The 15,086-nt window shown below is 35.8% G+C and overlaps 1 protein-coding gene across 1 annotated transcript in view; it reads right to left on the reverse strand.

The window, feature by feature from the left end:
* Positions 1 to 2,308: 2,308 nt before the first annotated feature.
* Positions 2,309 to 15,086, reverse strand: part of LOC140155576 (nuclear receptor-interacting protein 3-like) — a 67,440-nt gene continuing 54,662 nt past the window's right edge. The window contains exons 4-7 of the mRNA XM_072178479.1: positions 10,506 to 10,588; positions 4,544 to 4,680; positions 3,131 to 3,183; positions 2,309 to 2,715 (exon numbers count right to left, since the gene is read on the reverse strand). Coding sequence (XP_072034580.1) covers positions 2,587 to 2,715; positions 3,131 to 3,183; positions 4,544 to 4,680; positions 10,506 to 10,588 — 402 coding nt within the window. The 3' untranslated portion in view covers positions 2,309 to 2,586. The remainder of the gene's footprint in view (positions 2,716 to 3,130; positions 3,184 to 4,543; positions 4,681 to 10,505; positions 10,589 to 15,086) is intronic.

Below are 15,086 nucleotides of genomic sequence, written 5' to 3' on the forward strand. Positions count from 1 at the left end.
GATTTTTTAAACTTTGGCTGCTTTTTACGTTTTGAAACGTTTTTTGGTAGATTATATTATGTACAAAACATTTCTCGCAGATTAATTCGTTTAGCAAAAATATCATCATAATTTGTATTTCGTTCTAGTAATACTAGTATACATACCAGAACGAAATTTCAACACAGTGGCCTGTGGGGCAGTGTATTACACAGAATAACTCGCAAACGCAAAATCAGAATCAACTGAAATTTTGGGAAAAGGGGCCTAAGCTTTTGATATCTACTGAAAATGCCATAAAAAGAGGATGTTACATGTAGGATCACGAAATACTCTTTTAATTAATATGTGCAAATATATCAAATGAGTATCATCATTTGCAAACAATGGGTATAGGCCTATAGCCGGAGGGGAGACTCAACTTTAGAAGTGACGGTATCTGCCTGTCAATAGACCCCATTTTTCTGAAGTCGAATATACCCGATGACCCCGCTTTTTTTTTTTTTTAAGTCATACCCGATGCAACGACCCCCCCTTTTAGGTGCGGCTACTCAATGACCCCTTTTTTTATAGGTGCGGCTACCAATAACCCCCCTTTTTGTGTCATTATTTTGGAAAAAGGAATAGAATTTTGTTTCATTCTGTCAAAATTTTCTACCTGCTGACGCCCTTCTGAAATTTTATACCCAATGACCCCCTTAACAAAATATTATACCCAAGACCCCTTTTTCATTTTGTTTGTATACCCAGTGACCCCTTTTTTTTGACGAACATTTTGTACCGATATAGATCCCTACCTCGATACGCCGATATATAGGCACATACCCGTCACTTCTAAAGTTAAGTAAGTAAGAAAGAAAGAAAGAAAGAAAGAAAGAAAGAAAGAAAGAAAGAAAGAAAGAAAGAAAGAAAGAAAGAAAGAAAGAAAGAAAGAAAGAAAGAAAGAAAGAAAGAAAGAAAGAAAGAAAGAAAGAAAGAAAGAAAGAAAGAAAGAAAGAAAGAAAGAAAAAGGAAGTGAGAGAGAGGAGGGGAGGGAACGAAAAATAAAGAAGATAAGGAAAAAAACAAAAACAAAAGTGAGCTCTCTCTTCTTCCAAACTATTTTTAAACAGACTTCACAAAAACTAACTCCCTATATAAAAATTACAAAACATTTGCCAAGTTGCATAACTTCACGCAAAATTCAAAAAGTTGAGAAAAAGATGAAACATGTACCATCCAAAGTTGCCCCTATTCAAAATAATTTATATATTTCCCAAAATAATCACATTTTCCAAAAAGTTTGCAAAAAAGTTGCACCGTCAACATCCAAATTATTAATGCAACCAATTTATCAATATACAATGATGACTAGGGGATGGAATCGAAAGTCGACCGGCGGTCGGCCGACGGTTCCGTCCGGTTAGAACCGGTTTCCATTGCTCTAAACAATGGAACGCGGTTCAACCACCAGTAACTGCCGGTGAACCGACGGTCGAGTTTTGATTTCATCCCTAGGTGTTTGTCTAATTTACTCCCTAATTTCGTAGGCCTATATGCCTACTATTAAGTTTTTGACTAGAATCCCTATAGGCCTATACTATTCATTTTGATGAGATATACTGTTCATTTTGATGAGATATAATTATCCTTTTGAACCGACACTCTTATCAAAATGAATAGTTTCCGTTTATTTTAACAAGTACTTGACCTATATTCAAATTGACAAGATCTCTAATTCATTATTTGACAAGAGTACTCATTTCAAGCCCCCTCTGACAAGACAAGCTATTCAAATATCTTTTTTTTTTCATTTTTATCAGAACCTATTCATTTTTGACAAGAACCTATTCATTTTTCAAGTGACAAGGTAATTGTATCAAATTTGATGAGTTTCTATATAATATAGTCATTTTGATGAGAATATACGATTCATTATAAAAAGAGAAATTATATCTCCATCCGAATAGTTTCCACTTGTCAAATGATAGCCGAGTGTCGGACCAGCGCAGTGTTTTCGCGGACTAGCGCAGTGTCGGACTGAAAGAGCATTTTTCAAATTTGGGCTAGCTCATTCAGATTCGGAATAGCGGCGTGTCGGACTGTCAGAGTGTATTCTAGATTCAGACAAGCTGCGTGTCGGACTGGTGCGGTGCATTTCAGATTCGGACTAGCAGTGTTTCGGACTAGCGGTGTGTCGGACTAGTGGCGTGTCGGACCAACGCCTTGTACCCGGCCACCAAATAGCTTTCGAAAGACTTTACGTACAAAATAGGGGTCTCGTTTCCGGCCATCGAGTTAAGGTGCGTTTTAAAATATACACTTAATAGTCATCACCGCTGGCCACCGCAGTCCACAGGGCTCGAAATAGGCGCTTGCCCGGCAGTAAGATTCCCTGTCGAGCCAGTAAACTGTTTGCCCAAGTGGCCCATCGGGCCAGTAGCTTATATAATATAATTCCATTCCACTTCGGAACTTCAGCGCACCACCATTTGCGACATTGGCAAACGTCGGAGTCGGATGTGCCAGGCTATAAAGAAAATAATATTATTCGTTCTCTTGATGAGTATATATACAATTACTGGTCCTCTGTAAGCATGGTAAGAAAAGGTCAAAATGCTAGCCCCATCACAATGTTGAAGACTGCGACCTCACGAGTCTGGTGTCACCGAAGAGATTCTCATGTGAGAGCAAAGGAACGGCTTCACCGGTAGCGCCACCAACGTACAGAATACAACCATTAAGATCCAAAACACACTGCAGAATCATAAAGGAAGGATGAGAAATATTATTATTGATATCATCATCATGGCATCATCATCATCATCATTATCATCATCATCATCATCATCATCATCATCATCATCATCATCATCATCATCATCATCATCATTATCATCATCATCATCATCATCATCATCATCATCATCATCATCATCATCATCATCATCATCATCAACCTCCTCCTCCTTCTCCTCCTCATCATCATAATTATCATCATTATCATCATCATATCATAATCATCATCATATCATCATCATCATCATCATCATGCATCATTATCATCGTCACAATGGTCACAACATCACTATCCAGTAATTCTTGTTATTTTACAGTATAATAATAAAAAGTTCAGAAGCAAGCAGGCAAGCAAGAAAGAAGAATTAATTACCCTCCATTTCCGTAAAATATCCATTCCAATTCTAAGAACAGCCATTGAATCATCTGGAACAAAACAAAAAGAATATCACGTGCTTAGCTTCATGAATATCATTTAAATTTATATTTAAGGAACCCGTTGAAATATTTAGCAAAGTCATAGTTCATTTAATAGATTTACAAAGAGAATTGACCATTGCTCATTCTAATGACGCTAGTACGTATATGGACAATATAAGTGTGCTTTTTCATTAAATGACATAAAATTTGAAAAAATATTGTAAGGAACACTTGAGGTTTTGACTTTTAAAACCTACATTTTGGCCAAAAATGTGCTTGGGTATAGGTAGTTTTCATCAGATTTACCACATTCGTCTTGCTGAAACATTGAATAGCGTTATCTGTTGACTTAATGACGAAAAGTGTTTTTAGGGGAAAGTGTTAGCTTTCGTTTTATATAAAAAAAATTCTCATTGGATGAAGGGAACACTTGAGGTTTCGACAAAAACCAACCATAGAGGCCATTTTCCAGCTAGAAACTCCACAGCTCTTACGATGCTTTGCACTCAACCGTGTAGTGTAATCAAAGCCTGTGTGGAGACAATAATCACTGCTTGTTTGGAAGCTCTTGTGTGCTCAGGTGTATCGAGGTGAAAACTACACTCATAGAAATGACTTGTTCGCCTTGTTGGCGCAATTCAAAAGGAGTAAGTTTGGACAACTCAAAAATAGTGTAAAAGTTGCCAAAACAAAATTCATTTTAGTTATCCGAACTTAAAAATGCTGAAAAAGCTCAAAAGTTCCGTCAACTAATCAACTTTGTTGGCATTACTTAAAACGTTGATGTAAGTCGTTACGTCAACTTTTTAAGTAATGCCAACTTCTGAATTCAAGTTCAGGGAACCAATTAGTTGAGTTATTGTAACTCAACATGTAAGTTGATGTAACTCGTTCGTATTAAGTTACTGGTACTTATTGTTATGAGTTATTCCAATTTGGTACTTTGTTACTTAGTTCACGTAATTGGATCATTTTCTGCACAATTAGCAGTATTCAAATATTTATTTTTGTAATCAGTGCAAAATTTTGTATACTATAGCACACCTCTCGAAAATTATGCTAACCTAGTTTCATTTTCTGAGTTGTAACAACTCAATAAAGTAAGTGTAAATGAGTTCGACCAACATAATGATATCGAGTCAGCGTTACTCAAAATTGTACGCGTTGGCATTAGGCCTACTCGGAAAGTTGACGCAACGACTTACATCAACTTACTGAGTAATGCCAACGAACAATTTCTATGAGTGTATACATGCTTGAGTTAATTTGGCCAATTAAACAAAACAACAACAAAAACAACAACAAACGAAAAAGACAAAAAAAAAGACAATGTTATAAATTTTTCGAACAAAATTGCTTCCCATACCTGACGACGAAATATGAAGTGGGCATTCTTGTTGAATTGAACCAAGACGGAAAACTGTATTCACCACCTCCCCAGCTGTGTCTGTACACGGACAAGTTCCACGCAGACCATTTTCTCTAGTGACATCTGGGCATAGACTGAAATCAGACGAAGACCCAATTAGTACACCGTTAGAACACTGTTTAAAATTTTGCTGTTTAAAAGAATGTTGTTCAGAAAAGTAAACAGAGTTGTTCAAAATCAAAAAATTGGAGCTTGATTGTTTTAAACAACAACAAATGAAAAGGCAAAATAATCAATTTAAACAGAGTTGTTTAAAAATGCTAATTTACCGCCAAATCGGCATTTTAAACATCGAGTTGTTTAATATTATTTGCATAATCCAAGATGGCCGTTTTGACAAGCATGCATGTGTGGAGAGAAGCGAAGGAATTTTATTGAACTTTATACAGCAAGTGTACAAGTTTTAGGCCTGTATCGCTCTCTATTTATGTAAATGTTTGCTGTGCACAAACTGGAAGCAATTTTGTGATCCACATGTGGTTAAAAAATTGATACTATGCCTGTAAGCTTACTGTGTTGTAAGATACAGTATGCTTGTACAGGTAAGCTTATAGTTAACATCAGCAATATTATGCTCAGTTTTTTACCACACAGATCACAAAATCACATTCAGTTTTAGCAGCAGCATGTATACATAGAATAGCGAACGATTTCAATGTAAAACGTGTACACATACAAGTAAAATGTTTGATAAAACGTAAACAACATTCAGTGAATAAAAACATATTTTTAAACAACCTTCTTTAAACAACCGTTTACAATTTAAACACTGTTGTTTAATCTAGGCTTACACAACTAAGTTGTTTAATTATACCACTAAACAACAGTTGTTTAAATCTTGGTCAACATTTTAAACAACAAACTGTTTAATAATTAAACAATTTTGAGTTGTTTAATTTTAAACAACTATTGAGCGATTCACCTGGTAACTTGTGGTTGTTTAAAATTTTAAACAACTTGTTTAATTTTATTTTAACAGTGTAGATAATTAGAGATTTTATACAAAGGCGCGATCAGTGATATTCTGTACTGATGCCAGAATATGTAAAGACCCTATACAAACTGGAAATTTACCTTTGACCTGTTGTACAGTGTCATCGCCCTGATATCTTCATGGCAGAAATCGCCATGGTAGGTTGAATCCACAGCCACGCATGGCCATTTTGTTCCGACCCGTTTAATAGTTTTGAGACGCATAATGGGCCGAGGGACATCCGACTAAGGCTATTGACAATAGCCTGGTGACTGACCTTTGTACGGTCAGTGAGCATGGTATACGCCATAAAGTACTTTTAGGAATGTACTTACTACTTTTACACATCCGATATCCGTAACTTAATATGTGACCCGGCAGCACAAATGAGCCGTAAATTCCCTAAATTGTAATCTGAGTTACGGTGTAAAATGTGTACGAAGGTCGTATTCATCGGTAACTTAAGCTGGCCCGACATCCGTCTCATTTTGATAGTCAAAAACTAATCAATAATCCTATTATTGAAGTGGATAATAAGCTGGCTATAGAACTTTTAATAGCTCCGGTCTTTGTTTGCTTTTGCTAAATCCTGTTCAAGTTGTGGGTTACCAGGCATTGTATTTTGTACAGGTATGCATAACCAACAATTAACAATGAGAGAACCTCGTTGACTTGGGGATGATTTGAAATGACCGCCAATTATGACTGTTTGATATTTATTGCCAGCAATGTGGAAAAAGAGACACATGTAAAAACGTAAAAAGCTATAATTTTGTTGAAGGAGCAAAGTTTAACAAACCATAACCCCGCTTCTGGATATCGTTTGAAGTCAAATGATATACCATTTTTAAGTTTATGATGTTTATTTTTAAACACGAAATAAAACAAAATTGACCGGGGAGGAATTTACGGCTCATTCGCCGTGAACGGTCACATATGTATAGACACAAAATACCACGCAAGTAGACTATACATGCAACAGAAATCGATATTCAAAACTAGGCATATCAAAACCGGTAATATCATAGCAGTCCCATTTTCTGATCATTAATATTTGAAGCGAACATGACGAAAGTAAATATATCTCGACAGAAATTTGCAATATTTGCTATACTTGTAAATTTGCTTAGGCGACGTTATCACGATATTCGGGTCGATAATGAGTATCAAAAAGACGTTGACTTATCACATAAATGTAAAGGCTGATAAATATTTTTGGTGGGTATGTTCCCTAAAAAATTGAGGTAGTGGGTCTTTGGGAGCTGACGTCGCACCGGTATACAGAAGGGTGTCTTTTGGAGCTGCGAACAGCTGAAAGGGGGTCTTTTGGACCTGCGAACAGTCAAAATCATGGGTCTTTCTTGGCTTTTTGGTTAAAAAACGCTTAAAAAACGCCAGAAATGTAAGGAATGAGCAATTTAGGGGTCTTTAAGAGCTGTAACTTTACAAATTATGGGCCTTTCGCGGAGTTCTATTTGGTCACTGTTTAGGTGGTCTTTCGGATCTGCGAAATCCCAAGGGTGGTCTTTCTTGGGGAACATTTCAACATATCCGTATAGTCATTTGAGTAAAGTACCCAGGGGAGATGCGAGGGTAGGGGAAAATATCAGCTTTCTTGTGAGGGGTCTGATTCCCTGCAAAAACACGGTTTCCCATAAATTCACACTGTGATAGGCTATAGGTACTCGAATAGGTACTTCATCTCGTCACTGCTAACGTGACTCTATTAAAATGAACAGAGCTCAGCTCGGGGAACATAGCTCTAAGCCTTCAAAAAGCCTATAATACGGATGAATCGGAGCCTACGGGCTAGCCCACAGATAATGGTGGTTAGCCCTACTATCAGGGGCGTAGCAAGCGGGAGGACAGGGTGGAAGAAGTCCACGGGCCCCAAGGGTTCAGGGCCCCAAGCAAAAGAGAAAATGAAATAAGCGCTGATTAAGGAGATGCTAAAAGGCAGGACCGAATTTACCTGGGCCAGGCCAATATTTGGAGGCCCCAAACTCACCGTGAGGAAGGCATGTGCACCTAAGAAGTCAAGTTTGGTTTACAAATTTGGGGCCTATAGTGGTGACAGAAGCATTGCAAATTATAGAGGGAGATATACTGTCCGACCTTACTAGGACATTTGCGGGCGAAATAAATTTTTAATTTCCGACAATTTTAACCAAAAATGAAGGTAAATTCTGGTCCAAAACATGGTGTTGTTGGGTTAAGAGGAACATGCACATGGCAATTTTTGGGGTCCCTAAGAATGGTAATACCCTAGTTGAAATCCATACACCAGTATACACGCCAAAATATCGGTACTCCTACAATAATCATTGACTGGTCCCTGATTATAAATACCCTTTGGGCTCAAACTGATGGAGTGTTTTAGGCATGATGTAAATAAAGTGTGGTGTAAGTTTGATAGAAATAGTAGTTTCCGTTCTAATACTGTGAAGCAAAATAGAAATGTTGATGATTTTTTAAACAAATTCTCAGACAATCAAAGAAATAAATAGTTGGCACACTTTGACAAATTATGTTGGAACTCTTCATTGCTGCTTTGAGAGTTCAGTGAAATAAGTATATATCTATGTTTGATGAGAAGTACAAACCTTTCCCTTCCTCCCCAATCCCCCTCAACCAATGTTGGGGATTGGAGAGCCCAATGTCAAAATTGCTTTAATCAACATTGAATTGGGGGAGAGGGGCAGCGATTTACAGTTATACCAGAATGTGCCAACATTAATTTCTTTGATTGTCTGAGGGAAATCCTATAAATATTGCATCTTTATTTCGTTTTTGGCTTATAACTCCAGAACGGATTATTATAAAAACTTATATATAATATAATATTTTGTAACAATATGCTTGTTTATTTAGGGAGCAGTCTTAAAAATACTGCTCATGCTATTTCGGCCATATCTTCCAGGGGATGTATGGATTTCAACTGGAATAGCCCAATGTGATAATGGCGCTATTGGCAATATGATGGACAATCACTATGGACCACAATGGCCTCATCCAAATGCCATAGTTCAATAACCTCAATTAAACAATCATAGAGCAAAATTTTGACCTCAAGTTGCGGAGTATGAGTTTGTGTACCCAAATTTTCCAAGGTCATTCAATGAATGTACAACTGTATTGGGGTTAAAGAAATGTGCCTTGATAGATGAGCATAATGTTGTGGATCCTATAGTGAATATTAGGTATATTATAATGCTACACTATCCTAATTAGTGTCCTAATTGAGATGTCAAAGACGAGCATCAAACGTGCCTTGTGTGCACTGGCATTTAAAACATCTTGTGTTTATTACTAGATTGGCCTTAACACGATCCGTGTTTTTCATTATCCATGAAGTAAATGTAACAGGAGTAGAGAAATGTAAGGGGCGCACCATTTGATTTCCAGGGGGGGGGGGGGCATGGTAGGTTTTTGAAAAAAAACTTCGCCCACTATTGAGACAAAAAAAAATTTGCCTCACTGATGAGTAAACTCTGTATAAAGGTATACATTAAAATTGAAAAAAAAAATCTGCCTTACCCAAACTCCCATGCCCCCCTGAGAATCTAATGATGCGTCCCTAAACTAGTGTCTATTATCATTTTGAGACGGAATGAAGGCATCCCTAGAAATCATGAAGTGTTAAATGTTGCAATGTTTAGTATATCTACCAGATCTCCTAAAGGCTACACGATCTATTTTTGGTCGAAGCAGCCAAATATAGATTTTAATTATCAAAATCAATATATTATTGATAAGTAACACTTTGATGTTTTGCAAAAGTTCATTTTACAAATTATATACTTTGAAAACTTACTTGCTTTATTGTTGTGAACAAGTTATGAACACTGATGTTCCAAATATGAACGGCAGAGTTCAAGGTGGTGTTCCAAATATGAATGGTAGTGTTCAATGTGGTGTTCTAGGTTTGTTCCACTATTGAACACTGAATGTTCAAGCCTAGAACACCACCTTGAACACTGCCGTTCATATTTGGAACACCACATTGAACATTACCGTTCATATTTGGAACACCAGTGTTCAATAGTGGAACATATTATGGTGTTAAAGAACTGTTACAAAAAGGTGTTTAAAAGGTGTTATGGCGTCCAATAATTTTAGAGTGTAAGCAACTCATGAGCCTAAAAAAATTCCCGTAGCCTGCTTATTTTCACCCTTGTTCTTGTATAACTTAACTTAATTAACTTACTTTAGTTATAATGCGCATTTTCCTGTGGCTACAAAGCGCATACGCTTAGTACAAACATGACAAACGAATATATAATGGTAACGTGTGCACGAAGAGCATCCGGGAAGTGGAAAAACAAAATTTATATATTTAAGGGGGTACTATACACCCCTGTGGTAAATTTGTGAATATTTTTGCATTTTTCTCACAAAATATTATTACACTGGTAACAAAAGTTATGTATATTATAGGGGCAAGAAATCCAATCACTACACTGAAAGTACAGTGATTCAAGACAAACGGTTCAGTATATAAGATAGGAAATGAGGTACATTCTAGCGGTACCTTATTTCTTATCATAAATATCGAACCGCTTGTCTTGGGCCAATGAAATTTCAATGTAGTAATTGGATTCCTTGCCCCTATAATATACATAACTTTTTGTTACCAATGTGTTATTAGTTTTTGAGAAAAATGCAAAAATAGACACAAATTTATCGAGGGGTGTAGTACCCCCTTAAGTCATGCCATGTAACGCAAACATCAACCCATCAGTTGAGTCTTCGTCCACCCAAAACTAATCAATAAAGTCAACGTTCAAAGCGTGCTTTCTGCACACCAACGGGCTGTGTTTTCGTTAGCGGATTTAATGGTTTTTTGAAATGTAGGGCATCCTATTGAACATGTTCATGCTTTTTAGTAAAGCTGGAAGTGATGATGAATGATTGAAAATGTCTTACTTATATGCACCAGCCGCTTCCTTTGGAAACAGGGTATGTAGGCAGCCAGTATCAATAAGCCCAACAGCGGTTTCACCATTAACCTGAATTAAAAAGAAATAATTCCATTGTCAACTTTAAACACACTTTAACACTTAATGTTGTACGTGCTAGCCATAAGCTTTAACATAAAAAGTCCATATTTTCTCAAAATATCTAGAGCTATCTCAAGAACCACTGAACCAATACTAGCCTTGTTTGTACTCATTTTAATGCATTTTTAACACTGATTTCAAATATGATCATGAAAATTTACAATTCTGAAATTTGTGAATTTCAAATAAAAAGTTGAAACTTGTCGTTTTTACCCACGTGGGGTTAAAAACCAATGTGTTAATGTAATAAGTGATGATGAATAAAAGGGAAAAAATGTGAAAGAGGTTTGGTTATATATTTAATAATTTCGTTATACGGCAAAAATGCATAGGTTGAATTATCTTATTAAAACACCCATTAATTTAAGAGCATTTTTTATGCTAAATGCCGATCTTCTCCCTCCTCTATTTAAGCGTTCCTGTTACCCTGAAGCAAATTGATGACTTTCGACATATACACGTAGTTAAGGGATCGGATAGCAACGTTTGCACAGTATTATTTTGTGGGACATGAGCATGATGAGAGAACATCAGACATTGCATTCTGAATACGAGGAATGTCCTTCTGATATCAAATAATGTTTTGAAATTCGCGATATATAAAAATTAATACAAATTTGATGGCAAATTATTAAAAATTTATATTTTTGACATTTTCCTCGAAATAAACTTTTAAATCTAATGATATGTACTTATTGTGTATGAAGATGGGAAGAAAAGCCAACCACCTTTTGACAAATTTCACCTTTCCAAAAAGACCTAAAAATTTTAGGTCTTTGGGGGGAAGATGTATCTACCAAAAAACGTTTCAAAACGTAAAAAGGGGCCAAAGTTTAAAAAATCTTTCCTGTGTGGCTTTTCACCCTTTTTTAAACTTGGTCCCATTTATGAAAGTTTCTAAAGACCCATATGAAGTCATCTTTAGGCTACTTGTTTGTTTTCTTAGTTGTCATTGTTCATTTTGTAGAGTAAATGAATTAATGTTCGTGCGTGATTGAAGTTTTTCCGTAAAGACGTTATTTTGATTTAAGCAAAAGTAGCAAATACTCACTTTGTTAAATTTTTCATCGTCTTGTGCGATTCTGCGCCTCATCATAGATGTAGGGCCTATATGCAAGTTGACAGACAGTCAATTTGCTAAGTATAATACTCTACTACTCTCTATGAACATCACGCAATATAATGAAACATAAACCTTCAAATGATTTTGATAATACATAGCCTATGCTTTTGAACAGTCTTAAACCTATTGTAGAAATTACTACTATACTGAATGGGACCAAGTTTAAAAAAGGGTGAAAAGCCACACAGGAAAGATTTTTAAACTTTGGCCCCTTTTTACGTTTTGAAACGTTTTTTGGTAGATATTGATTCTTTTTTTGAGGTATCATATTATCGGATCATCTTTGACAACCTTCGATTAAATGGAGGTTGCGAGGAGGGCGCGATGTTTGATTTCTTAATATATACTCATGTTGCCCTTCAGAATGGCTAAAAATCTTCAAGATATTCCAATATTTACTAAAGTTATGTAAAATTTGGTAAAATCTGTATGATTTATCGCACATTATTTCTGCGTAGCTTGTTGAATCACTTTCATAGTATTTTGGTGACAAAAAAGTGATAATTTTAGGGAAATATAGAATGCTGGAACAAACAAATGAAACATTTTCCTGGAATGTGTAGACCATACTCTTTCTGTTCCTATTGATTTGGATACTGAAATAATTCTTAAAATGAAGCTGTTGGGTGATTTATGTTGGCGTTTCTAGAGTGTGTCATTATTGGCAAACATCTAGGGATATTGTTGAGAGGGCACTCGATTCACGAGATTTCTTTTGCAAGAACGCCAAAATAGCACGAATTTTGTTGGTTTGCGACTGAAGAGTGTCCGCACTATAGATTTCTACCATGCTAATTAGCTAGTGTCAGTGGGTTAGACGGTGGCCTCTTTTGAATCGTTAAGAGCTGTTAAGACAAGCCACGCGCCGTCTTATGAGGCCTTGTCCAGGAAAATAGACTTATTTTTCAAATTTGTGGCAAAACGCAAAATCACCAATTTTCTTCATATTGTGTCAATCAATGATACTTTAGGGTGATGTATCAAAAATAATATTTATAGTGACACCAGCTTCTTGTTGCCATGGAAACGGCTAATTGTTGTTTTCCCCTTAAATTGAGTGATTTTGGCAAAATTATGTGTAAAATTTTCTGTCAATTCGATATCATTCTGGAAGAAAGTTAAATGGTCTATGATTAAAGTTGGTGAGGGTAGAATTTAGGTCAAGGTCTTATCTGTGTTTCATGCAGGACCTAAATGGGAACTGAGGGCCTTTTGATTTGGGAGATACCACTTTTTCTAAGAGGGGTGTTTTTTTTTATTTTGAAAAGTACATAAAACCTGTATGGTTGAAACGGTTGTAAGTATCATGCCAACGCTTCCAATTCAACAAACTTTTGTTTCCTGGAAGATTAAAGAATGCTTTAAGAATTTATAGAAAAAATGGTTTGGGGAAACCATCTGTATGCTCACAGTGTTTCTAGAAATTTCCCCATTTTTACAATCTCTTATTTGTCTATTTCGCCTATATTTGTAATATTAGCATTGGGAAAATTAAAATTATTGGAGATCGTAAGCCTAATGTATTGCAAATATAAATATGAGATTACAGAAATATCAAAATGCTGAAAAGACAGTGTTTCTATAGTAGGCCCTATTTTGGTTTTAATCATTCATTTTTAGTTCAAGAAAAATTAGTTCAGGTATAATCTTACTAGTAGAGAACAATTTTGCAAAACAAAGTATTTTGGTAGCATTTGACAAATTATAAAATATTAATGAATAGAAATTTCTCCACAAAAGCAGTGTTTCTATTTAAGTGTTTTATATTATTATTATTATTATTATTATTATTATTATTGTTATTGTTATTATTATTATTATTATTGTTGTTGTTGTTGTTGTTGTTGTTGTTGTTGTTGTTATTATTATTATTATTGTTTTAATTGAATCATTTAATTTTACCAAAAGAAATAATGTTCTAAACATTGCAAAGAGAGCAAACAGTTAATCAGTATACACGTTTTGCCAAATGACGAATTTGGCTTTCTATACTCTGCAAATTGGGATATGTGCTTTAGTTGATAGAATGTTGGCGGGAGTTAGAGAGCAGAGAAAATATATTCTTCCGTCCTGAAGCAAATTGCGTGAAAATGTGTGCGTCATTAAAACGCGTGGAAGCTCATTTAAAAACGGAGTTACCCCAACAAAAATATGGGGATATGGGTTGGGCGTTGAAGAATGCACAAACTGAAAGAAGTTCACAAGCAAGCAAGCTGCAAGTAAATTTTCTCAAAACAAAATTTGAAATAGGGGAAAAAGCGGTTCGAAACCGTTTGATCCAATGGATGTATGCAAGGACATATGCGTATGGATAAAGACCTTTCTGTGCAGAAGAATACTAGTACATGAGTGATGCGCAAATCAGTGGCTTCAAGAAGGTCTAAACTTTAGACCTTTTTGAAGCCACTGATTTTTGATATCACTGTTGCCTTTAGACTAAAGGCAACAGTGATATTGCAGTTACTGCTGTAGAAGAAACAAACCTTCAGAAGGAGCATGAGGTTATAAATGAGGTCCTAGCTTTTCTTCTGCTATCCGCTGACATAGGCCTATTTAGTAGTGTTTTTCCTTCGAAGGGCCTAGGCGTAAAATCGTGCTCATGAGAGATTCAGCCAACATTGAAATCAGCTTTTGATTAAATTGCACCTATTTCGATTTAAATAGATAACTTGGCGAATGTAATAAAATGCGTTTTAGATGCAAGTTTTGCTAAGTTTATTCCCGCAGAAAAGAAATTGTCAAAAATTGTGTGAAAAATACGGTTTGAAGCAATATGGTCTGAAGGTGACAAATCGGCACGAGTCCTCAAACCTCCCAAATCTTAATTTTTATAGGGGACTGATTGTCAGATACAAAAGTATAGGCAAAATTGATTTTGGGCTAAAAATTCTACAAAAATGCAATTTTCAGTGAATTTTCTCCTCAATATAAAAGGAAAAGACACACTATTTTAACCTGTAACCAACAAGTAAAAAGTCAGTAGAGATAGAAATGAAAATCATTGATTTTACTGTACAAACCAATGGGTGCCTCACCCCCCCCTCTATAGTCATCTTTGACGGTCGGTTCTACCCGGGTAAGATGTTGGGTTATCACTAAAATGTGCGCAAATGATGGATCTACGACTAGCTTAGGTCGTTTGGGCGCATGCACGTGCGTTTTTTATGACGGATAAAAAATGTTAGGAGAGGGGGTTGTTTTTCGTAGTTCTAGGGCTAAAGCCGTTTTTAGTAGATTAACATGATAAACGGTCAAAAACTAAAGGTAGAGAATTGGTATTTAATGCAAATCTAAATAAATGGTCAAAATGTTGAAAATGTGCAC

Source organism: Amphiura filiformis, chromosome 6 (genome assembly GCF_039555335.1).
Source record: "Amphiura filiformis chromosome 6, Afil_fr2py, whole genome shotgun sequence".
NCBI classification, from domain to species: Eukaryota; Metazoa; Echinodermata; class Ophiuroidea; order Amphilepidida; family Amphiuridae; genus Amphiura; species Amphiura filiformis.